The sequence below is a fragment of the Anguilla rostrata genome, chromosome 17 (assembly GCF_018555375.3).
Source record: "Anguilla rostrata isolate EN2019 chromosome 17, ASM1855537v3, whole genome shotgun sequence".
In the NCBI taxonomy this organism is placed as follows: Eukaryota; Metazoa; Chordata; class Actinopteri; order Anguilliformes; family Anguillidae; genus Anguilla; species Anguilla rostrata.
Window position 1 is genome coordinate 15,317,170 of NC_057949.1, and position 25,248 is coordinate 15,342,417.

General features: G+C 47.8%; 3 protein-coding genes and 1 long non-coding RNA gene across 7 annotated transcripts in view; 1 reads left to right on the forward strand and 3 right to left on the reverse strand.

The window, feature by feature from the left end:
• kmt5c (lysine methyltransferase 5C) overlaps window positions 1-12,932 on the reverse strand; it is a 33,859-nt gene extending 20,927 nt beyond the window's left edge. The window contains exons 1-2 of the mRNA XM_064316275.1: window positions 12,634-12,932; window positions 11,292-11,424 (exon numbers count right to left, since the gene is read on the reverse strand). Coding sequence (XP_064172345.1) covers window positions 11,292-11,404 — 113 coding nt within the window. The 5' untranslated portion in view covers window positions 11,405-11,424; window positions 12,634-12,932. The remainder of the gene's footprint in view (window positions 1-11,291; window positions 11,425-12,633) is intronic.
• On the reverse strand, window positions 111-853 carry LOC135243083 (uncharacterized). The gene is made up of 2 exons (XR_010326557.1): window positions 642-853; window positions 111-572 (listed from the first exon to the last, which is right to left on the reverse strand). It is a non-coding gene; the product is annotated as an uncharacterized LOC135243083 (long non-coding RNA).
• A 930-nt stretch (window positions 12,933-13,862) lies between the features above and the next one.
• hspbp1 (HSPA (heat shock 70kDa) binding protein, cytoplasmic cochaperone 1) lies at window positions 13,863-20,341 on the forward strand. Of its 4 annotated transcripts, none has more exons than XM_064314588.1 (8): window positions 13,863-14,060; window positions 15,145-15,270; window positions 15,997-16,216; window positions 17,214-17,438; window positions 18,482-18,637; window positions 18,852-18,948; window positions 19,253-19,364; window positions 19,686-20,341. In XM_064314588.1, exons 2-8 carry the CDS (start codon window positions 15,151-15,153, stop codon window positions 20,031-20,033), a joined length of 1,278 nt encoding a protein of 425 aa, XP_064170658.1. In that variant the 5' UTR covers window positions 13,863-14,060; window positions 15,145-15,150; the 3' UTR covers window positions 20,034-20,341. The 4 variants fall into 4 exon arrangements, with proteins under 4 accessions (XP_064170658.1, XP_064170661.1, XP_064170660.1 ...); XM_064314591.1 differs by having other exon boundaries at window positions 13,864-14,060; window positions 19,735-19,910; XM_064314590.1 differs by lacking the exon at window positions 13,863-14,060 and adding an exon at window positions 14,323-14,536.
• Window positions 20,342-22,189: 1,848 nt separating this feature from the next.
• Window positions 22,190-25,189, reverse strand: tmem86b (transmembrane protein 86B). The gene is made up of 3 exons (XM_064314598.1): window positions 25,047-25,189; window positions 24,432-24,675; window positions 22,190-23,653 (listed from the first exon to the last, which is right to left on the reverse strand). Exons 1-3 carry the CDS (start codon window positions 25,095-25,097, stop codon window positions 23,193-23,195), a joined length of 756 nt encoding a protein of 251 aa, XP_064170668.1. The 5' UTR covers window positions 25,098-25,189; the 3' UTR covers window positions 22,190-23,192.
• Window positions 25,190-25,248: the final 59 nt, after the last annotated feature.

Sequence of the window (25,248 nt, forward strand, 5' to 3'; positions counted from 1 at the left end):
TGGGCCTACACATAAGCTGTCAGTGTCTGGGGAAAAATGCAGCCAATAGACAGGGCGCCTTTGCAGCATCAATGAATTACAATTCACAAGGAAAAAACACCCAATGCAAATAGAGCTCATGAAGGTTTTTAATGAAAACCATTGTGTTTCCTTATAGATAATATTTACAGTGCCACAATGCTATCTGACAGACATCACCCAAGAATGGAGGGGGACTTGAGCATCATTGCCCACAGCCTTGACAATACCAATGTTCTACAGTATCAACTGCTGTTTCAATGCAGACTGCTTAGCAAGGATTGTACAGACTGCATTACTCATTAAACAACAAGCTGCGAAAGCAACAATGCAAAAACAACACTAACGCTAACATTACCCATAAAACAAACTGCTAAAGAAACTAACATTACCCATAAAACAACAAACAGCTAAAGAAACTAGAATTACACACAAAACAACAAACTGGTAAAGAAACTAACATTACCCATAAAACAACAAACTGCTATAGAAACTAACATTACACAAAACAACAAACTGCTATAGAAACTAACATTACACAAAACAACAAACATCTAAAGAAACTAAATGACCCATAAAACAACAAACAGCTAAAGAAACTAGAATTACACATAACATCACACTGCTAAAGAAACTAAAATTACCCAAAAAACAACGAACTGCTAAAGAAACTTAACATTACACATAAAACAACAGCTACAGAAACTAACATTAACCACAGAGCAACAAACTGCTAAAGAAACTAACATTAACCATAGAGCAACAAACTGCTAAAGAAACTAACATTAACCATAGAGCAACAAACTTGGTAATGTGAAACAAAAAACAGTTCACTCTTGGCTGGGGCCTCTCTGTGCAAAGGTCGCATCCTGTGTCTGTGTGGTCTTCCTCCAGGTACTCTGGTTTCCTCCCTTAAGCCTGAAGACATGCAGGTTAGGTTAAGTGGAGACTCTAAATCTGTGTTTGTCAACCCTGGTCCTGAGGGCCCACTGTGTACGCTGGCTGTTGTCAAAGTCAATCTCCCAATCAATCAGAGCTGTTGAAAATGTGTTCAACTGTAACTAAGTGGTTAAACTTTTTTAACACGATGCAGGTTTGGCTTGATGCCATTTGCGGTCAGTTAAACTCCATTCATTTTACAAAGAATTATTTTTAGCTTTCCACACACTCAGAAAATTGTATCCAATTGATTTCATCCATCAGTTTGGAAATGAGTCGATTAAAAATGAAACCCATTTCAATTGATATTCTTTGCCATACAGCACAGTAAATGACAGCATAAGTCTGTCAGAACGATTGAAATTCCTGAGATGTGAATATGGGACATTCATTTTTTTAGGGCAAACACAGCCATTTCTGGCATAATGTAGCTTTAAGAGGGTAAATCTTTCTACAATAGAAAGACAAATTAAGAACAATTACAATACGGAGCATGTTACTATTGTTGGAACAAAAACCAGAATACACAGTGGGACCCCATGGACCAGGGTTGAGAAGCACAGGTCTAAACTGCCTGCAGGTATGAGCGTGTGAGTGAATGGTGTGTGGGCCCTGCGATGGATTGGTGAACTGTCCAGTGTGTATCCCTGCCTCTGACCCAAAGCATGCTGGGATAGGCTCCAGCAACCCCGTGACCCTGAGCAGGAATAAGCGGGTTAGATAACAGATGGATGAATGAAAAACTTAATTCACCACAACCCCGAAGGAAAAAGGGTAGCAAGTAGCCTAATCTGACGCAAGCGATGCCAGGAACTTCCTTTTTTTTTTTTTTGTTGCCCCCAACCAGGATTGTTGTGACTGTAACTAGGCAACACATCACGCTGGGAGGAAAGGGCCACTTTGCCAATTGCAAGCACAACTCTCGCAGGTGCTGTACCGCCAGTAGGTGTAGCTGGGGAGCAATAAGGAGGAGCTAACCCCAGCTGACAATCCCTCACACGGAGACACGGCCAATTCGGGTCCCTCGATACGCCCTGTCACTAGCCGACGGGCGGTCCAGCGAGATTCAGACCGACACTCCAGCGGTCAAATCCGCACCAAAACGTGGTGCCTTTCCTGACCAACAGGGCAGTGAACATGTTTATACCAAACTCACGCATCACATAAAAGAGACACTATATCTTACACTGCGAAATTCATCTGGTTACAATGTCTATGCCCTCAGAAACAATCGCAATATACAGTCCAAAATGTAAAGACAGAAAATACCACATGAACACAGTACACTTGACTCTCTGAGGAAGCTCGTGGATTTAGGAATGAATTGTGTTTTAGGAGTGAACGTGTCCCCGTATCTCCTGTGTGTATTCCTTGTTTCAGGAGAGAACGTGTCCCCGTATCTCCTGTGTGTATTCCGTGTTTTAGGAGTGAACGTGTCCCCGTACCCCTGTGTGTATTCTGTATCGCAGGAGTCCGTCGCTCCCCCGTCTGCTTTTGCTGCATAGTTTGTCGTGCCGTGGGAGGCGAACGTGGCCAGGGACTCGTCAGACCGCGCTACGGCTCGGCCACAGTAAACTCAGCCTGCGCCCGCTGCGCTCCTCGCGGCTCTCAGGTTCTCTCTCATCTTGGTTTTCACACGTTACCCAAGAACGCCAGCGAGGCTAAAGGCGAAGACGCTTCGCAGTCCGCTTTTAATCTTTACACGTAGCGGCGTTTTTAAAGTTTTTCGAGCGGTAGGATCTCCTCAAACGTCCCCCTTTGACCCAAAAACTGCAAACGTGCTCGGCGCGCGCTCGACAGAAGTCGAATAAAAAGAAGAGCGCCGACCGCCCTCTGTCCAAGACGACAGGCGGTGCGATTTCGGGAGAGAGAACACGAGAACAAGATGTTCAGACGACCGCGGGGGTTTTCTGCCCGCCGGACACGTTCGTTAGCGTGTGGCACTTTCGTTAGCCGCGTCGTTAGCGTCAGCTCCGACGCCGATTCGGGACTACAAGGGCGAAGCTTCTGAAACGGGCACCGCCGGCGCACCGTCTCAGCCTGCGGTTCACCAGTCCTGCAGCGACGTCAATCGCGTTATTTTTTTCTTTTTTTAGACATTGCTCTCTCTCACTTCCTCATTAGCCTATTGTTCCACTCTAAAAGCTGAACAAAAACGCCACATTTCCAATAAGAAGTGAAGCACAGTTCATCACAGTTCAGTACACCATAAGAACGTACCATTAGAGAGACAGAGAGAGAGAGAGAGAGAGTGTGAGATAGAAAAAGAAAAAGAAAGAGGGAGAGGGACAAAGAGAGAGAAAGAGCTACAGCTGCCCCTGGCATATGCAGGCCAGCTCTGGCTGCTTTAACCCCACAGAGGGGGTGAGTGTTGACAGTTCTCTTCCTTTCACTTCACAAGCCATTTGCAGTCGCCTCTAAACGCTTCATCTAAATCAGGCTCAGCCTCGCGAGCAAAAAGGGAATTATAATGGGAAGTGGGCGTTTACCAAATTAAAGCGACGTCGCTCAGATATGCTAATCGCCGCGCGACGGCGCCTGGCGATAGCATCCCAAGCCGTGCGCGTACGCTCTCCGAGAAGAAAAAGAGTTTGCCGTCGCGGGCTTCCTTCCCTCCGAGAGGCTAGTCAAACAAACGGCCCGCAGCGGGGGGGGAGGGGGGGAACGCGCCCGGTGCGAGGAGCGGCCCCTTCGCAGCTGAGAATGTGCAAACTCTCCTCTGAAAGAAAAACAAAAAACCAATAAAAACTTCCAGCTTAAGCGAAGCGTGTGCACAAATGTGTGGCTAGTACCCGAACGCCACCGCGGCTTCGTCTGTTTTCACTGAGCGGTTTTCTTCGTTTTTTTTAATTGCGATTTAATCGTTGTTTTTCTAGGGAGTACATTTTATTTATTTTTTTTAATCCACGTGAAGTAGCGATTTTAATCCACCTCAAACAAGGTCAGAAAATATTTGATCGGATTAATAAAGCTTGTTCAGGAAGAAACGGCGTTTGTCGTTCTTCCCTTCCAACCCCCTCGACACCCCATCCCCCCACCACCCCCCCCCCCAAAAAAAAACGATGTTAGATCGCTGATTATCATGGTAATTTACGGCTGAATGAGAACAAATCTACATATGTAAACGTGATTACGCAGCTGTCGAAACAAAACGCGTACATACTGAGGTCGGGATCTCAACAGCAACCCATTCAGGACTTCCCAGTCTCTCCTTTCCACGGTCCTGAGAACCGCGGTCATCTTTTTAGCGGATGTCGGCTGTTTTTTTGAGAACGTGTCGACGGTCGATCGCCAGAACAAGGAGACCATTCGCGATGCGATGCCCGCGCGCTCCTGCAGTTTATTTCGACGCTAGTGAATGAACGCGGAAGGTTCCGGAAGCAGGGCGTCCCCCCCCCAGTCACTCCGGGTAGCTGAGGTCTCAGGTTCGGGCGCGACGAACGCACGTCTGCCCGCCACGCCCGCCACGCCCGAAACGCCGCCCGCGAATCGGCCGCGCAGAGACGATTTCTGGGAAACTCTACAAACAGGATGTCTGGCTGCCAGGTGAAGGCGGTTTTATCGCGCCTTATCCTTTGCAAAAACAGAAAATTGGCAAGAGGGCAAGACCAATCCCATCCAAAGGTATCATAAATCACGGAGGCTCATTCATTCATTGCAATTTTATATTTGTCCTCGGGGGGGTCGATCGCTTGGGCGGTACAGTGCACATTTAAGAAAAAAATAAAACTAAAATAAAATCGACATCTCACGGAAAAGGTTTATGGATTTAACGCGTGATTTGCTCTACAGAACGATTTTTGCAATCCATGACTGAATCAAAGGTCTTTATACGGGTTGTGTTTGTATTTACTAATGGTGCTCAGAACACACGTCAGAGAGCTAGGTGTACATGCGCTGCGCTCACGCACACAAAGATCGCTTAAATACATATTGCGTTGTTTTTCTGTTATCCGAGCGCACCTTACAACACACAGCATTAGCACACCGCGCGACTGCCTGGCGCGATTACGATTTGCCAGATTAAACTACACAGAGAATGAAAAAGGTGAATGAAGTCGCGTGTATCCTGCGTTTCAACAACCACTTCAGCGAAGAACAGAACTGAAAGTACGCGATGGCTGTCGGAAACCGCACGGCGGTGATTTAAGTCCTTACGTCATTGTTGTTGCCGCTACTGTTTGTGAACCGCTGTACGACCTGGCTGTTTCCTTAAGGAAGTGTTGCTTTCTCTACTGCGAAATGCACACAGCTTTTTAACATAACATCTACACTGCATCCATCCACACAGTGCATACAGCTGGATATATACTGGAGCAACGCGGGTTAGAAGTACTTTGCTCAAGGGGCCAAGGTCAGCGTCCCACCCGGGAATCAAACCTGCAACCTTCAGGTTTCCAGGCCAGTTCCCTGCCCATTACACTACACCGTTAATAAGCGTTCATCAATGTCTTCAGGCGTGGTCAGCAGCAAATCTAACGGCCGGTGTTTTTTTTTCTGGCTTTACTGTACGTAAGCAGAATGTTCCGGAAATGCGGTCGCTGCGCTATTTCCAGCCGAAACGCCTCTGCTGTCGACAGAGCTGCGGACGGAACGCGGCGTCGCCGCACACCGGAGAGGGCGGGTTTCCTCCTGCCGCTGTTCACGGGGTCATTCACAGAGGACGAGAGCGCGTCTTTTATTTATTTATTAAATTTATTTTTTAAACGACCGCGGCTTTCAGCGCGGCTGCCCGCGTCGGTAACAGGCCCCGAGAGCCGGCGGGCGATTCAGCCGACACCTGAAAATTTCGGCTGGGACCGCTCGAAATGGGACCGTTTATCTTAATTGCGCCTCGAGGGCACCAGAGGCGCTCTGAAAGGGAAGGAGCGCCGGGCGTCTGGTGGAACCGGCGACCGCCCAAAAAAAAAAAAAAAACCCATTTCTCAATGACAGAAATAGAGCAGAGCTTATATACATGTCATTTAACATTCATGGAAGCACTTTCAGGTGAGTAATTACATCATCTTTTATACATGAGCTCGGCATTTGGGACTACGTTTCGACTAAAAAAAAAAAATTTTTTTTTTTTTAAAACCACAATTTCCCAAGAATTCAATGCGATAAAAAGAAACCTTTCAGAAACTATCATAGCGCGCGAGTACTGTGTTATTTAACACCGAACACCGACACAAACCCTTTTAAAACCATCATATGATGCTGCTGTGGTCAAAAAACATTTTTTTTTACCTGAACTTTTAACAAATCCGGGAGGTAAGACCGACTCAAGAGGTTCTGAGTATGCACATTATTTAGTGTGCATTCCACATTCTGGACAGAAACGCACAAATAACCAGAGTTTGGGGACAATTCCATTTCAATACGGAGAAAGAATTGAAGTCGCCTAGACATTTTGCAGCCGCAAACTTAAATTTCTGTTCATTTGGCAAACAGACAGAGCTGGAATGAAAGGGTTAAATGAGTGCCCTCGCGTTCCCTATGGATTCAGGGTCAGAGCCACAACGGCAGTGTGACCTTCGGTCCGTCACCGCCACGGTCGTCAGGATCACCAGCGGCGCCGGGGGGCCCAGCTCTCAGTCACGCTCTCCTGTCGGGACCGCAAAAGCGCTGACCGGATATCCTGAGAAGCGTCATCCTCCTCCTCCCCCCGTTCGTGAAAACGACGGCGGCACGCAATCCGAACCTCGCCGCGGACGAGCGGGAAAAAAAACCGCCTCGACGCATCGCGAGTCGCGCTGGAGCGACTGACGCGGGCGTTCTGAGGAGGAACCGGAGGGGATCGGTCGCCAGCCGCCGCGTCGCCTGGCAGAAGCCCGGCCGGAAAAAAAAAATCGATCGGTAAAACCGGCTCGGCGGAATCCCCCCCCCCGCCGCCAAGTCACGGGGAAAAATCGACGCACTTTTACAACGTGGACAGATGGGTGAGAGAGAGAGAAGGACGAATGGGGATAAACGAGGAGCGGGGCGAACGTCGCGTGCCGGGCAGGAAGGTTCCCGATGCGTCCGCAGCGGTGCGGCTACGCGCCTCTGCGCACGCATCTTACATTTTTAACGCTGTGTGCGTCAGTGTAGTACGGCGTCAGTACAACTTTCCATTCAGCTCAGCGTTAAGGTGTTTCCGTTTTTCCCTTCTTGAGGCAAAACTAGTAAACAATAAGCATAATGTCACACTATGTTCGATAGGTGTTGTCGAAATGAGAGCTGGAAAGTGGAAAGAAAAAGGCTATCCTCCTACTAAGCTCATATCAGTGGTTCAGTTTGGCCCAGCCGAGGATCTGTAGATGTTGAGGCTTTATTATTTTTTTTTTTATAGCTATGGAACTTTCCTGCCCGGTTTGGAAGGAGCTGGTCTTAAAATCGCCGGAATGTTTGTACAAGCAGCTGAAAGTTAATCACATCTCTTCAGCTTGTGGGTGTGGTTTCTGGGCGTGTGCCTGTCCATACCGACAGACCGACTTCAAAGGCACTGGAGCTTACGGAAGGATCCGGAATCTGCTGAAGCATGGCGAGGGGGGGGGAAGAAAGTGCCGAAAACCCAGGCTTCGCATCGACGCTGCCAATCAAGAGAACTGAGAACCGCGAACGAATCTCGCCGTCGAAACGAGGACCCGATTCAGTAAAAAACGAGCAAACTTTCAGTTCAAATCGGTCTGGAAACAAGAATCGGTCGAGACTCGTTCGTTTTGGCATTCGACACACAGCAGAGAAGGCACTTGGCAATAAGACCCAAATACATTCCGGAAGCGTTTGAGGTAACTTTCTTTCGAAAATACTGGTCCACTGTAATTAACTGCCACCGGGATAATTTATCTAGCGCTCGCAATGAAGGTGCCAGGAATTTCTGCCGCCATCACTTGCAGAACCCGTTATACTGCTAAAATGGTGCCATTTTAGACAATTGAAAATACTGGGAATTCAAAGAATGCATTCTATATTATTCCGTGCATTCAGTACAGTGCAGAGCGATCTTTCGGTTGAAAGAGAGTCAAATAACTACAGCGTCCTGTAGGCTTTTTGTCACAGCCCACTCTGATGTGTTGATGTGCTCAATTCACATGAAGCGTGTGCAGTGATGGCAAGCTGGTTTTGGTGGCTATTTATTTATTAAAGAACCCTGTCAAACTGAACGAAAAATCATAAATCACCCTAGGCACATCAAGCCTTTGTTCTTAAAAAGTTTCCTTTGAGAAACCAATATGGGATTCCTAATGCACGTGCAGACCTTTGTTTCTGTGCATTTCCTGGCTGCATGAGATGACGACTGCTGTGTGCATCGTTTCAAAACTGTTTGTGCAACCCTGTTCATATGATTAGCATAAGGAAACAGCCACGAACCAACACAGATAAGAAAAGAAACGATCAATTCCGAAACGGTCTTGGAAACGTTCTTGCGGATGTGACCGTACGCGTTTTGCGAACGAGGCATCTCTCGAGGGAAAAGCATTCAAAATGATGGGACGGCACAAAAAAAAAAAAAAACTGTCACTATCGCTGAAATGATCGTGAGAACCGATGAAAGGTAACGACCGCCGAAAGCAGGAAGTGCACTCTGCGGTTACCGAAAACGCCGCCTGAAACGACGACGCCGAGTGAACTTCCTCCGACTGAAACACCTTGGCGATCTTCTCTCGAGGCGGTGAGAGACGGCGGAAACGGGGGAGATTTCCTGGCGAAAGCCACGTCGAAGCGCGCTCTCCGGGACTCTCTTCAAAGAGAAACGTCCGTCGCGAATAAGCGGACGGGAGATCGCAGAGAGGAAGGTTAACGTTTCACAGGTTTAGGATACCCTGATTAACATTTTTACATTGCGTACATACGCCGAGTCTCACAAAGACAGACTGCTTCAAATTTAATCGCTACTAAATGCAAAGTCGGTTAAAACTGGTTCTGTTTAACCTGACTACACCCATGTAAATTCCCCCTCGACGGCGGATTTATTTAGGTATTCTTATATCTCCAACTTATTCAAATTAGTAGAATATTGTTGCATATCCTTCATCATAAGCAAAAACTGGTTGGGCCAAAAAATATACACTAAAACTGATATTAAAATGTATAAACTCCAGAAACTGAAATAGATGTATGCAAGAGCACTTTTGATTTTAAAAAGGCACACAATGCACTCCGAGAGAACCCAGCCAACTATGCTTCTGTGACCTGAGCAGCACAAACAGGCGGAGAGGAGAGGCCTCATCGCGACAGGCAGAGAGGAGAGGCCTCGTCGCGACAGGCAGAGAGGAGAGGCCTCGTCGCGACAGGCAGAGAGGAGAGGCTTCGTCGCGACAGGCAGAGAGGAGAGGCCTCGTCGCGACAGGCAGAGAGGAGAGGCCTCGTCGCGACAGGCAGAGAGGAGAGGCCTCGTCGCGACAGACAGAGAGGACAGGCCTCGTCGCGACAGGCAGAGAGGAGAGGCCTCGTCGCGACAGGCAGAGAGAGGCCTCGTCGCGACAGGCAGAGAGGAGAGGCCTCGTCGCGACAGGCAGAGAGGAGAGGCCTCGTCGCGACAGGCAGAGAGGACAGGCCTCGTCGCGACAGGCAGAGGACAGGCCTCGTCGCGACAGGCAGAGCGGCCTAATAGTGACATTTTCATCAGAAAAGATGAGTGCCAAAGAGCTGGCTGACCTGCAGCTCTCCCTGTGTTAACTAACAGCAAAGCTGCAGTACCCTGAATATCGCGGCTCCCAACACCAGGATGCCCACAGTCTACGCTGGCTTCCAGTTATACTGACCAATTAACCAATTACGAGCTGTTCATTCCAACCCTGGATTTCTGGGAAACACGTCTGTGTCTTTCACATAATGGATTTCATAAATAAAGATATTTATTCAACAGATTCCTGGACATTCCCGAATGAACAAATTATTCAAATTAACATCTGAATGGAACTCTCCTTGCACAGCGAGAAACCAGGACAAGGATTTCCAATCATTATTCCATAAATAATGAGAGACAGGATGGCGACTCATCCTCATGGTCATATCAAGAGAAAAGCTTATTAGCCAGAGTAGTTCCCATTCCCTAGCAACAGGAGGGCCTAATATCTGGAAAAACCCATGGCCATAAACACACAATAGAAATTTTACTTCACGATACTACCTAGCAACCAGACACTCAAGCAGCAAGCCAGGTTCGCTGTCACTTCTGTAACTATTCAAATTCAATTTGATCTTAGGTCAAACTGTTCTCTCAGTATGTTTTCTATCATGGATAGCTAGCGAGCCATCGACTCCGGTTGCTACCCTGCCGTAGCAAAACCGTAACTAAACTGCCTTCGTTCGGTTGAGCACCTACGCGACGACACATGTAAAACTGAATAAACACGGTACATATACATACGCCAAATGGCTTCGCTAGCTCAGTGCAGATGTAAAACAAGTGCTGTTATGTGTTACACACGGAACATCTGAAACTGACGATGGTTTACACTGCATATGGATTTTACACAGTAATTATCTTTCTTTTTTTGCAATAAATTATTTTGGGTTTTCTGTTAAATTTTGCACAAACTGAGAAGACTTAAGTTACTATGAGGCAGGCTTGTATTTAGACGTGCAAACTCCGGGACTGTTATGCTTTCGGCATTTTTTCAGTTTATGGCTGTTTTTCATCTGAATGATACAGTATGCGTCCTTTTTGAGACATGATGTGATATATTTGCTTTTCATGTGATATATTTATTCAGTTACACAGATATCGCGATGCGTTGCAGATGATTGCCCTGCAATATATTGCATATCGCAGGATCACAAGTATTGTCGTGTTATCGTATCATGAGAAACATATTGTGACAGTACCAGGAGTTACTCGGACTCCCAGCCCCAGTTGCTGGTCTTGTTTGTTGTCTTCATTGCAGATTCATGGCTAGTTAGTTTGTCACTTAATCTAGCTATGGAAAACTTTAGAAATGCCCCCTACTGCCAAACTGTGCACTGACATACGATATGGGTCACTTACAAACGTACCCACATTACTGCACATTTAAAGCTAATTTCTGTCATTAAGTATTCACGCAAGGAAGTCACGCAGCTCAAGAATTAACTTCGCCTTTGCAACTCAATCCAAGTACACGACAATTACCCTTTCAACGCACCTTGGGAACAGCCGTAAAATGAGCTCATGTGAACTGATCAATAATAATAATTAAAAATATTATTTGTGGAACTTGATTTTTTTAATTTTATTTATTTAAACAGGATGAAATGAAAACAAGAAGGTTGGTTCAATGCCATATCTGAGGAAACAATCCTGCAATAACAACCAAACCAGCCAACCACGCGTATTATACAGCAAGTAATCCACACGCGTGATTAGCAGTGCGGGTAGAAGCACGTACCTGATGTTCATCTTGTGCGTGCTGAATCCCAGCAAGGGGTCCAGCACCAGGCTAGTGGCCAGATCATCTGTCTCGCACAGCTCTCGGACACTCATTCTACTGCATCCCTCCATCTCCTTCCTCCATCCACATACTGAAACGCAAACAACATCAGGGTCAGTGTTATATTCAACGACAGCGGGAGGAAGAGACCGAGAGGGAAACAAAGCATTCAAATGAGTGTGATACCTGGTAGTGTACAAAATTTTAACACCTCATTGGCTAGCCATGCGGCCAAGCTAACAAAGTTAGCACGATCAGCTAACCAGCTCCGCACAAGCGACCAGTTCAATATATTCTTCCTCCAGTTTTCAAACGCTAGCCAACTAGTTACCAAGTCCCCCTTCAGTGGCACACAATCCACTTCACTATGAAAACGTGATAGACAGCCAAATCATTATTCCCTGCAATCCTCCTTGGCTCAGACTTTGAAGTAGCAAAGCATGCAAAATGTAACGTCTAGCGTGCACACATAAGCTTACGCGTATGCCGAATGGTTGACCAGCTAACGAAGACAACGTTAATATAAATTGGTTATATACCGTTAACTAAGTTAAGCCAGATAGCTAGCGGTATGTTATACATCTCTATGGGCACCTAATACCAGATAACAAAGCAAAAACTGTCTAGTAGATGGCACTAACAAAGTAAGACTGTTCAGACTGTGATATGCTGGGGTCTCTTGGGAATCAAAACTGGCTAGTCTGAACACAATGTAACTTTAGCAATGGTGGCTAACAAAATTTAAAGTGTATTGCTAAAGGATACTTCGATGTAGCTAAGCAGCTAACGTCGGAAAATGCCAACCATCCGCTAGCTAGCCTTGTCAGCTAGCTGCCTACGAGACCTCGCTGAAGGACACACCGACCAAAGCGGGACCTCACAATGGGGCTAGACATACAGCGAGCAAATGAGACGCCAGCGTAACCGAGAAGGATTATTATTTTGCAAGCAACCTCGCTAGGTAGTTAAGTTAGCTTAAACGCTAATAACTTACACCGAGTGAGCTGACTGGCTGTTGTTAAACAGTTTCATGTAAGCTATGCCAGGTTAGTTTAGGTAGCTAACGAACAGAGAAACCGGAAGAACACAGCGCAGTTTATCGGAAACACGAAACTTAGCTTGTTAGCTGTCTAGCTTCCCAGCAACTGTGGCTAACCGTTAATTAGAAACGCACCTAACCTTAGCAAGCGTTGGATACTCTGCAAATAAGTCACCGATTAGCAGGCTTGTTACCGAGCTGGCTAGCTATCCGCCTAGCTTAGCATTAGCATACAGTTAGCTACCTATATCATGCCGTTACCTGACAGTCTTGTGTCGATGTTGCTGGTCGCCTCTCGTCCGAAGACTAACGTTAGAATAACTGATAGTCGGTGAAAGTGCGCTAACTTCAACGTATCTCGGTATCGCGTGGAGCATGGATGTTTGAACTCAACGAAGTGGTGCACTATGAACTAATCCGTAGCTATTAATTACATTATTTTGTGGAAAACTATCGTTTTAATTGTGTTTTTAAACATAGAAGTTTCACAACGAGACACAACGCAACCGACCTAGTCATATGTATTTTGTTCAATTGGTTTACACTGGAGTCATTTAATGCCGTTGTGCACGTTTTCACCTCGATTGGTCGTCATGTGTTTCCATTCGATAAGCAGTGTTATGATTGGCTAAACGAGTGGTACTCCGATGCGAAATGGTGTGATTGGCTAAACGAAGTGTACTTCGATGCGAAGTGTTGTGATTGGCTAAGTAGGGTGTACTGAAAAAATCACCCGCCCTTAGATAAGACGTCAATTGCATGACTGCAGTTCGAGAGTTGTTGTATCCATTTAACTGTGAAAGAAAATAAATTCAAAGATATCGTTGTATCAAGCTACACTCAAGCTGTTTTTCTTTGGGAGGTTATATGCTATAAAAGTCTAAATAATTATGTGATCGTCTCTTCGTCACTATATGGTCGAGTTTATAAACTGAGTGAATGGTGTTCAATGGCACAAAATTGTGTTTTTATGTGGTGTTATTCGTTTTTAAAGTGGTGTATGCACGTACCATTTATGGTTCATTTGCCGTCTCAGTCTATGGATGCAAAACATGGTTTTGCCAGACGTATCTTTAGGTACGAAAATGTTACTTTTACCTTATTCGAAATTAACGTTAAAACGTTTGCAAAAAACAGCGTTGACTCAGTCAAAAGTTCAATGGTTGGCAACAGAATTAAAAAAAATAAAATGACCGCATAATATCCCATGGGACAGTAAAGTGTCCCAACGGGAACGGGGGAGTGACAGAAAATGGGGGCCTGGGTAGCTGAATAATGCTTGTTTGATTTCTTGTGTCTCAAATAAAAGTGCAATAGTGTTGACAAGTGGATGGAGGAAAGAGATGAAGGGGTGCATTACTATAAACAATAATGCCACATTCCAATAATTTTATATTCTGCTTTTGTGTAATCGTTCACATTCTGGGTTGCAGATGCACACCTCAGAATGTGAACACAATGGGTAATGCGAGTATAAATGGTATATTACGGTAGAGCATGACTCACAGGCTATACACAACATGAGGCAATGGTCGTACTGCGACGGCCAGCCAGCTCTACGTCTTCTCGAAAAATCTAGAATGTTCTTATCACCTACTTATACCGTACCAAAGAACCGTGTCTAGTTCATTAACAATAACCATCTCCGATTATTATATTTACACGGTGAATTAAACTTAAATACTGAGGTAAGTTGCAAATAAAATTTCCTAACGTTAGCTGGCTACCTGGATTCACAGCTCATAGCTAGTTATTTTTTACAGTCTCTGGTTATTACTAATATACTAGCGTAGCGTGCTTGCTAAATAATTTTACTTGATAGCTAGTCGTTCCCTGGTTAGCCGTATTGAAGTCTGAGGTCATGTTAGCTAGTAGTAAGGCGAAAGATATAGAATACATTTTGCAGTGTTGGAGGGCAACACTTACAATTAGCTGCAACGTTACCGAATGCTCATAGCAAGTCACAGCCCGTCCCTCGTGGTAGCCTAGCCTATGCTAACTGGCTCCGTAGCTAGCGCGAGCTAAGTTAACGAGCTACCTATAGCCTACGGTCGATATTCGGACCGGTTCGTTAACACTTTGCGGTAGATCCGCTAAGTTAACCAGTAGACCCCTAAAGAGCAAACCGTTACTTTGGTAGCTATCTGGCTGTTGCTGAAGCCAGGTGTGTAATTGATATATGCCCGTATTTAGTTTACTAACTAGCGTTAGTTTACATTGGTCATAGCTAACGTAAAGGATATTCAGAAGACTGCCAGTCTGAGGAATGCTATTTTTTAGTGCCATCATTAGTTCAGTCCAATAGCTTATTTTCCTGTTGGTTATGTGTGCGAACCTTCATTCGCACCTTCGAGTAAGCCATGCTTGTTTGCTGCTTTACATAATCGCCCTCACGATTATATATATTTTGTGATACGCCTCCGGAACGTAGAATGTCAATGGGTGAAGTCGTTCATAGTTTACTGCTTGGTTGCTCCGAATGTTGCTACGGTAAGGACAAACACAAACAGACTCAGTGCAAATACTGTAGTGCAGTCGCTCGGAGTAAGTGGAGCATGTGATCCAAACGCGAAACTCAAAAGTATAGAGTGCATGCAAGTTAGTTTACCAACCTGTTTTCCTGTCTGTCCTAGGTGTCCTCTCTCGTCTCTTTAAAGCTCAAGTCCACACTACCACTGTCACACTCTGTTTTCCCCTCTCTGTGAAAATAGGAGGGATTAGCCCTTCTGCATTGCATTAACCCCTTTTGGTCTCCGCTCCCTCTTTGTCCAGAGCGTGATGGCTGAGGGTGAAGGTAACAGGCAACACCCTCGTAACCTACAGGGGATCTTGCGAATGGCTGTGGAGGCAGGCTCTGCCGCTGACGGAACTGCCCCCAGTGAACCCATGTCAGAGGAGGTAAATACGCGCGACAGCACCAGTTTCCCACACACACACGCGCTGCTGCTGGAATCCTCGCGTGCCGACTTAGCACGTGCCTTCTGCTGCGTCCCGCGCTGGTCGTGGTTGTAAAGTTGGACTGCCTTCGCGAGCTCAGCGCCGCGGACACCGCGCAACAAAGGCTCCTGTTGTTATTTCCAGTAGCAGCCAAAGTACACTGCCAGTTCAGATGGCGTAGTGTTTTGCCATGTTAACTGCACTGAAATCCTATTCTCAAAAATGAGACCCTTGACTAAGTGCTGTGCTGACGGGATGCTTCGGATTTTCCGTCTGGTTTTATTCGAAAACCCACAGTTGAAACGGCATTTTTTCGGCATTAAAGGATTTATTCAAACCGGTGCCAATGGCTGCAGTAAATGTAAGAAGCTTTTATGTAATTTCCTGCGAGACTACTATGTTCGAAATTAACGCGGATGACGCATTAGGTTTTGCTCACCCAATACCATTCAATGGTTTTGCCAGATAGCGATTATGAAGATTATTGCACATTTGCATTTTTGAATGCATTTGCTATTTTTACCCGCGTGTGAAGTGTTGCATTGGGGGGCGGGGAGAGCGTGGGTCACGATGAGAGGTACCGGTTGTGAGGACAGCAGAACTAGAGGGCTGACGTCAGGCCCGTCAGTCTCTGCAGTTATGTGTGGGAATAACTCCACCCCCGCTCGCTCTCCCTCGCACGCCCAGAGAAAAGAGTGGCTGAGGGCCGCCATGGCGGAGGTGTGCCGGGGACAGAAAGACGAGGTGGAGCAGATGAAGGAGTGCCTGGCCATCCTCCGCCGAGAGGAGGCGAAGGGAACGGAAGGGGACGAGGAGGAGGAGGACGAGGAGGAGGAGGAAGACGAGGCGACGGAAGACGCTCTGGAGTTGCTCTCCGAGCTCTGCGAGAACCTGGACAACGCCAGAGGTGAGGGAGTGGCGGGGACCTCACACTACTTCAGTTTACACACAGATGTGCATGTGTGTGTCTGTCTGGGGTGGCAGTGTAGTATAATGGCTAAGGAGTTGGTCTTGTCACCTAAAGTTCACAGGTGCAATTCCAGGGTAGGACACTGCTGTTGTACCCTTGAGCAAGGTACTTAACCTGTATTGCTTTAATATACATCCAGCTGTATAAATGGACGCAATGTAAATGCTATGTAAAAAGTTGTGTAAGTCGCTCTGGATAAGGGCGTCTGCTAAATGCCTGTAATGTAATGAATTGTCTGTGTGATAGCGAGCTCGGCTCATCATTTATGCTTAGTCACGGTGTGCACAGCCTTGCACGAGGGAAAGGGGTGTCATCTTTATCCACTTAGCGTACCGTGACGCATCATGCCGTAGAAGTATTCGCCCCTCTTGGGTGAATAGAGTTTTGGCCGTTGGTCCGAAGCAACAACCAGTGTTGTGTAATACCTCAAGCAGCCACCAGGGTCAGAGGCTTGTTTCTGGACAGCTGGAGAAAACAACTGTTAGCCCAAAGTTGACCAGCTGGAATTAGGGAAACAAGGCAGCAGTCAGCAACAGGCTGTGCGGACGCCTTACAGTACGGGACAGCTGCCGCGGAACCCCGCACGACCTGCGCCCTAATTTGGTCACGCAGACGTGCGTTGGACGCACGCGAAGCGGGGCAAACGCGAGGCGGGGTCGCTCCAGCTGAGATAGCGGTTCGACGCAGAGCATGTCAGATGAGAAAATTGAGCAGTGAACTCTGTGAACTCTGTGAACTCCGATTCGGTCTGGGCTTTTAACGCCCCTGCTGCTTTCGTTCTCTACGCCGTCTGTTGCCCGAATTGAACTGATGCGGCTTCGCACGTCTTGCAGAAAGAGTCCGTTATGAGTCAGAGCCGAATGCCCGCGCGGCGAGAGCGGATTGCGCTAACGTTTCACACCCTCCCCCCCCCTCCTCTTTTCTGTTCCCTCAGATTTCATGGTGCTGGGGGGGCTGGACCTGTGCCTGTCCCGATGCCTGGCGCACCCGCAGGGTGGGGTCCGGTGGAGGGCCGCCCAGCTCCTGGCCTCCTGCGCTCAGAACATGCCGGAAGTCCAGTGCCACCTGCTGGACCGGGAGGCCCTGACCAGGCTGCTCCGGCTGACCGACGCCGACCCCCAGCCCGCCGTCCGGGTGAAGGCCCTCTACGCCGTGTCCTGTGAGCATTCCGTCCGCACCGCTGGATCGCGTCACCCCATCCGCCTCGCCCCCCCACCCTCCACGCGGTTCGGTTTTTCCCCTCATGATTCTGTTTCGTGTAGCTCGTTGACTTTCCGAGAAGTTATGTTCCCTGGCGTCGGATGCACTGAATTACCGGGCCGTGGCTGTTCCGCGTAGTTCTGCTGAAAGTTAAGAACGCCGCGAGTTCCTTTCAGGGCCGCTAATTTTCGCGGTCGAGAGCACACGTCTGCCCGGATGGTTGGCTTGCCGTCTGCAGGATGTGATTTTTTTTTCTTCTTCTTGCAGTGCACTTATTGCATTACATTTTATTCGGCAGACGCTTTTATCCAAAGCGACGTACAATAGGTCGTTGGAACAACTACAAAACACGGATCTGATCAGATACAATTCCCATTGCGTATCATTTATCCATAGCCGTGAACATCTGGTCTAGTTCACGCAGTATGCAGAGGCTAAGTCAGTAAAGTTATGGCAGGTCAAACTAGAAGTAAGAGATCTGATAAAGAGCTACAACATCAAGATGAAGCTACAAGTGCAATATAAGTGCTAGATGAAGAAACAAGTGTTACATGAAAGTGCAAGAAGATCAAGATAGAAGTGATGTAAGACAGTGATCTGGGATTGGGACAGACCTGGGTCAAATATGTATTTGTATTGGATTTAAATACTTTTCTGTGCTCTGTTGATCTTGCCTGGTATAATTGAGCCTGGCAATATGACCGGAAGGCAGGGTTTGCACTTTTGGAGAGTATTTCATTGGTTCCAATACACCAGACAAGATTAGTAAAGCGTAGAAAAGTATTAGAATCCAAAACAAATACATATTTGAGCCAGGTCTGGATTGGGAGTAACCCTGCGGAGGAGTGGTGTAGTTAGTCAAGGTACAGTCTGAAGAGATGCGTCTTCAGACCGCGTCACGTTGCCATAGTTACGCTTTGATGTTTTGCATTGGATGCGGTTTGCCCAGTTAAGGGTCTTTCCTTGCGCTGACCTGTCCCTGACCCCCCCCCCCCCCCGCAGGCCTGGTGCGCGAGCAGGAAACTGGCCTCAAGCTCTTCCTGTCTCTGGACGGGTTCTCGGTGCTGATGCGGGGGATGCAGTCGGACAACGAGAAGCTCCGGACCAAGTCCGCCTTCCTGCTGCTCAACCTGCTGACCGCTCACCCAGAGCACAGAGGTACCGTCCTGTCTGTGCTGCACGGGTGCTGCACTATCGTGTCTGTACTGCAGAGTGTGTCTCAGACAGTGCTGTCTGGGCTGATCTGATTAGGTGTGTGTGTTTCTCAGACACCGTGCTGTCTGGGCTGATCTGATTGGATGTGTGTGTGTGTGTGTGTGTCAGACAGAGTGTTGTCTGGACTGATCTGATTTGGTGTGTGTGTGTTTCTCAGACACAGTGCTGTCTATGGGGATGGTGCAGCAGCTGGTGTCCATTCTGCGAACTCCCCATTCCCCCTTCCATGAGCACGTGCTAGGAACTCTCTGCTGGTGAGATATTACATGTGCACTATACACACTCACACACAAACACACACACTCTCATACACACGCACGCACACACACGCTTGTACGCATACACACATACACATCTACACCATTATACACACTCACACACGCATACATGTGCACACACTTGCACACACACACACTGGAACTAAGGGCCCAAACCATGAAAAACAGCCCCAGACCAAGGGGTGTCCAGATACTTTTGGTCATGCAGTGTATAGTCACACACAAACATCCCAGGGTCTGGGGGCCGGTGCTCAGGGTCTTGTGTGTCTCCCCCCCCTAGTCTGGTGGACGGGTGCAGCCAGGGGCTGAAGGACTGCCGCAGCCCCGACCTGGGCCTGGAGGAGCTGCTCAAGAGGAAAGCCCAGGAGCTGCAGGGCAAGGAGGAGAGCCAGGTGCGCCTCGCTGCTGTGCGCCTCCTATACACCTCCTCAACTCTGCTCACCTCACACACACACTGGTGTACACCTCTACTCTCAACACTCTCCCCTTTACACCTCCTCAACTCTCCTCACCTCTCCCTTTTACACCTCCTCTACCCTCCCCACCTCTCCAATGTACACCTCCTCTACTCTCCTCGACTCTCCCTTTTACACCTCCTCTACCCTCCCCACCTCTCCCCTTTACACCTCCTCTACTCTCCCCACCTCTCTTCCTCTCTCTCACACACACACTGCTGTACACCTCCCCACCTCTCTTCTCTCACACTGACACAGCTCCAGCACACCGACCGGCCTCACCTTCTTTCTCCCCACACCGCCGCAGGAGGAGCTGGAGTTCTGCGAGCGTCTACTGGCCGCTTGTTTCCGGGGCCAGCGCCACGACGACAACGGAATGGACCGCTGAAACCCCCCATTGGTCTTACCCCTGCGTCTGCCTTGCCGTCATTGGCCCCGGACAATTCCAAGGATTTGGAAATCATTAAAAACGGCCGTCGGTCATCAGTCTATCTCCATTACGTAGACAGCCGTTTGACCTTACTGACATCAATTTATTCTGATTGGCTGAAAATCCTTCTGCGACCTGCCCGGCTTATGGATATTTTATTCAGGACTGTATATTGACCGTAGTTACCTTTCTGAGCTCCTTGATGAACCCTCCATTTGCATTCAGATGACTCTCTGGAACATAATGTGTCATTTTCATTTTGCAGTTTTGTAAGGATGGGGTAATGCGTTCTCCGATGGTTCTGGCTTGGAGCGAAATTTAGAGCATCAAATTTTTTTTTGTTTATTTTTATTTATCTGTGGAGAAAGCTGTAAAGAGTGAAGTCCGAAGTCTACGGAATTATGACAGTGTTTCGAATGCGATTAATGCTCTGGATTGCCTCATCCAAAGTTTGAAAGAATAAATGTTTTTATAAATGCTTAAAGATGGTGCTTCTGCATGAATCTGCCCAACGACTGGAGAGAGAAGGAAGACCCGAAACGGAGCAAAGTATGGACCGTTTCGCCCGCTGAGTTTTTGCCAAAATACTGGTGAAGGTTTAAAAAAATAAAAAATAAAAAAAACTTGCGCAAGTTAAGTTTGAGGGTGTAAACACAGCGTCACACATGATTGGCTGTGACGACGGGCGAATGGGTCAACAGGATGTGCGGGTGTTGCCGAGCGCCACACCCAGTCAAAAACCCCCACACTTCCTGTGCACCCGACTCACAAAGGATCTCTGTCCGACTCCAACGTGTCTGTGAGCAGTCCAATTTGAAGAAAAAAGTACCTTTATTTGAGGGCAAATGTTGATTGAATCCAGCCCAGAGCATTAAAAAAACAAGACCAGGTTAAAACCTAGTATATGGCTGGACCTGACACACGTGATCCGGCCGACCGATGGTGTGACTTCATAACTCGGCCGACCAATGGTGTAACTTCGTCACTCACTCAGTCAGTCAGTCAGTCACAGACAGTCGTGTTTGTAGGGGTGGCCCCGCTGTTACGGTCCAGCCAATAAATGAAACCATAGCAGAAAAGGCCGATTGGTTTGGAAGCTATTGTCTGCTTGCAAACTGTACAATAAGCGAACGCATAATACGGGGGTTTAACGGAGGAGGATCTGCTGTGTGTGCTGGTTTTCTGAATCGTAATGAGCTCTGAATCGTTCCTTATGTGGCTCTTGATGGTAGCTGTGGGATTTTCCCTTTTAAGCTGCAGTGTGTTGGAAATGGCTGTGCAGCCCCCGTACGGCAAATGTCCCACATTCGCATGGCTGTGTCTCAGGACGCGGTTAATCAGATCAGCTGATGCATTATGCTAATGCGCGGAGATTAATCTCCTCTAATGGGCCGTATCGGCGAGGCCTCCTGCTTCGGAAAGGGGTCACGTTTATAATAACCGCATTAAGGACCAATCGGTGCGATCAGCGGTTTCTTAATCGCTGAGGGACCTGGACCACTGAGACTAAACCATCCATCCATCCATCCATCCATCCATTTTCTAAATCTCCTGTTCCTGGTCAGGGTTGCGGGGGGGGGGGGGGGGGGGGGTGGGTCCTATCCCAGCATGCATTGGGTGAGCGGCAGGAATACACACTGGACAGGTTGCCTATCTATCGCAGTGCGCACACACCATTCACTCTTACCTACAGGAAGTTTACAGTCTCTAATTAGCCTAACGTGCACGTTTTTTGGACTGCGGTATGAAACCCAAGTGTACATGGGGAGAACCTGCAAATTCCGATAGGCCTCGGCCGGGATTCAAACTCAGAGCCTTCTTGTTGTGCGGCAACAGCGCTATGCACTCCACCACCACCCAACCGTTTGTTCTATAGCTCAAAGACAAAGCAAGTGGCAATGAACCAATGAGTTAAAAGTGGAAAAATACGAACACAGTTTCAAAAACCTTGACAGACCATTTGCATTAACAAAAATGAATGTTCAGTGCTAGGTGCACCTGGAAAAGCCACTGCTCTAGAACAAATAGTAATCAAGAACCTTCTAGAAAAAAAAATCTCAGTTCAAGAAAATGGGCCAATGGAATGTGATCATTTTGCTTCAGGAATGCATGTGGTGACCAGCGTCAAGTGTTTTGTGGAGAACACATCAAAGTTTTCAGTGCTAATTCAGCTAATTGAAGTCCAAAAGAATTGGACTCTCAGAGTAAAATGTAGGCTACACTATCAGTGTTTAATACTGAAGATGTTCCTGTGCAAAATAAACTGTTCCATCAAGTTATTCAGTCAAGGCTCAGGGCTTTCCAGTTTAATAAGCCATTCTGTGCAAAAATGCCACCATATCCAGTTTTTATTGTGCTGAGTAATGTTAACCCTGCAACTTTTCCAATATTGGACACAGTTAAGTTAAAATATTAAAACAGTACCGGGCTCAATAGCTTTATACACGTCTGCTTATTTTCTAACCTGAGTTAGCTTCTCATTTGAGTTTCAATTTTACAGCTTCACCGTTATCTGCTCAAACTCTTATCCAGAGTTTGGGTATCTGAAGAATTGCTGTATGTGGGGAAAAAGTATGTTAAAAGTTAGTATCAATTTCAGAGGTTTTCCAGGGTGTAGCAATCGTTTGTCAGCTGCATTTCTTAATATTTCCCTCGAATGTCAATTGAACATTTGCCAAAAATTGTCTATAGCTAGACTGCACGAGACTGAGTTACCAATAATGCTTTTGGACTTTACCCTGTACGTGTGATGTTGTGTGTGTTCTGTGCCATCTAGTTGCCTACAGTTTCAGAAGATCCACCCTGTCACTGCTTCATGACTGCCAGTATGTCTGCTCTTACCGCTATGAACAGGAAGTGGTTTTCCTCCACTGTTGGACGGGCTCTCCGTTCAGAACGTGTTGTTCTGACAGCCTGGTCACAAGCTGCTTTCGCTTCCACACACACACAGTAAACAAGCGTTCAGTAAGAAGCTTGCAGCGAACGAGCAGCGTCACCCTGGCATTCGCAGTGATTAAAACAGCGTGGAAACAATGAATCTTTTTACACTTTTAAACTATTGTGAATGACAACAGCGGTGGTTATTTGAACCCAATCTTGAGTTTTAGTGTTTAATCTGAGGTTGGACATTCTTGTGAATCTTGTACAAGTCTAGCTGTGAGATTTAGAGGGGGTGGTGGTGGTGGTGGGGGGGTCTTTTATGAGTCCCCTTGCAGGCTGGTAGGGCGGGGCGGGACTGGGGGGGGGGGGGGGTGATTGGATGGGATGGGGGGGGGGCGTATTGAGCCCATTTACGCCGGTTCGTCACACGAGTCCATTCAGTCCTCTGCTCACCCTTACATCCTCTTCCTCTTCCTGAGCCCGTCTCCCGTGTCACTTCCTGCCGTCACGTCTCCCACGGCGATCAGCAGCTGCGCCAGGTAGTAGGTCGTCATGATGACCGCCCTGCCTTCCGCAAAGGGGTCGACCACCCCGAAAATTTGCAGGGAGAGCGTCAGGTCGGAGACCAGGAACGACAAGCCCCCCACGGCGGTCGCGGGCCGCCGCGTGTGCAGGGCCAGGGTCACCATGGCTACTATCAGAACCATGTACGCCCCCAAGGCCGGAATCAAAATGGCGGAGTCCGTTCTCTTCTGCAAGAAGGGGAGGAGGTAGAAGTACGTCCCCGCCCCGGTCAACCACAGGAAGATGGACAGGAACAAGGAGGTGGTGGAGGAGGAGGAGGACGGGGAGGAGTAGCGGTCGGTGAGGAAGGCGAAGGAGTAGAGGAGGTGCGCCAAGCCGAAGGCGGCCATCCCTGCGGGGAAAAACCAAGAGAGACGTGAGAACGTGCGCGTCGAAACGTCACACTCGTTTAGCAGAAGCTCTGAAGCAGAGACTTAGGATGCGCCGGCTTGCTTTCCCTGCTTTTTAGTTTTTTTTATTTTTTTATCCCGAAACATTTTTTGCTTGAATAAGCAGATGGCGATTAAGCGGCACAGTCGGGAAAGACCCGTTGTGTGCGTCCTTTCATGTGCCTGTTTCAATCTGAGCCGATAATAGCTGCCTCGCCTCGCCTCGCCCGCCCGGCGACGTCCTCTCTTTCATCTGACGGTCGACGAGCTCTCCCCGCCTCTGGGATTTAATTGGAATTCTGCGTCGGGCGCGGCACGGACGCACGCGGCGCGGGCCAATCGCAAACGGCTTAATTTGCCGGCCAGACTGGCCCTCTCTAGTCAGACATACGCTACGGTCTGTGGCTGTTAAACGACGTGCAAAGCTCAATGGGGTAAAAGGTGAAGCGCAGACTTAAAATTTGGCTTTGAGGGAATGAGGCTCCGTGAACCTTGAAATGGGCGGGGCCTACAAAGTTCTGTCAGTCACTGGCTTGCGTGAGGAAGGTTTCGGTCTCCAAAGAAGAACGCGAACTTTGGCTCCCGTCGGCAGGTCCAAATACAGATAGGATTTTTTTGGTTCACGTGGAAACTCATTTTCACACAACTGTCTGAAACCACAGCGTACACAGATCAATCGCGCCAACGAAGTTCAGTGCAAAACAGCCCAGCGCTGATCCGGAGCGAGTGTGCGGTCGTTACCATGGAGAAACAGCTCCTGCCATATCAGGCAGCAGTCCCCGCAGGCGGAGAGGAGGAGCCCGCCCGCCACTCCCCAGAAGCTCCGCCCACCGTTGTAAAGCAGCACCAGAGCAGCCAATGAGAGCACAGGACCGGACTTCACCGCTGCGGCGAAGACGGACGGCTCACTCTGGGGGATCCACAGGTAGAAATAGAAGGAGCTGAAGATAAAGAAGGGTAAAAGAAAGAGAAAGAGAACGCAGGACTGACAGAGGGAGGGGAGGAGAGGGAGAATTGTAGGTTTATTGATTATTTCACGGTATGAGTTACATTGACCAGCCATTGCAATGTGATGGTTGCGTGCACAGATAGACACGCAGTCTTTACACAAACCTTAACCCAGTTACAGTACACTATAGTAAACTCTCTACCCAACCTACCACCCCCACCCATCTCTTATCTATCAAACACATCAGCACACAGTCTTCATACTGAGAGGAATACTTGTTGTGAAATTGCACCACGCTCCCTTTTTTCTTTTACCGATAATCCACTGTTGTACTGTATTCACAAAATCTGGCCACAAGTTCTGGGAGTTCAGTCTTCAGATGAGTTTTAAGGAAGGTTGCGTCTTACCGAGTTCCTGCGCTGTCTTCGGTCGTATGCATCAGTCTCAAGGATGTCCATGTCACACCCTGCCTCGGACCGTGGTCAGAGAATGACCTGTTCCCCCGTTCCTTCTCTCCGTCCAAAACTCCCTCCGCAAGCGAGTCTCTCCAGTCTGTGCTTCTGTGTTATAGCGTCGGAGACTGTCAGACTTGTGTTAGTGGGTCCCCGT

Bases quoted from the DNA above. Each gene is read 5' to 3' on its own strand.
- tmem86b (XM_064314598.1), bottom strand. From the start codon at position 25,097: ATGGACATCCTTGAGACTGATGCATACGACCGAAGACAGCGCAGGAAC. The intron at 24,676-25,046 runs GTAAGACGCAAC...TCCCTCTGTCAG, and splicing joins GAAGACAGCGCAGGAACTCG to TCCTGCGTTCTCTTTCTCTT. The intron at 23,654-24,431 runs GTAACGACCGCA...TTTTCCCCGCAG, and splicing joins GCAGGAGCTGTTTCTCCATG to GGATGGCCGCCTTCGGCTTG.
- hspbp1 (XM_064314588.1), top strand. From the start codon at position 15,151: ATGGCTGAGGGTGAAGGTAACAGGCAACACCCTCGTAACCTACAGGGG. The intron at 18,949-19,252 runs GTGAGATATTAC...TCCCCCCCCTAG, and splicing joins GTGCTAGGAACTCTCTGCTG to TCTGGTGGACGGGTGCAGCC. The intron at 19,365-19,685 runs GTGCGCCTCGCT...ACACTGACACAG, and splicing joins AGGGCAAGGAGGAGAGCCAG to CTCCAGCACACCGACCGGCC.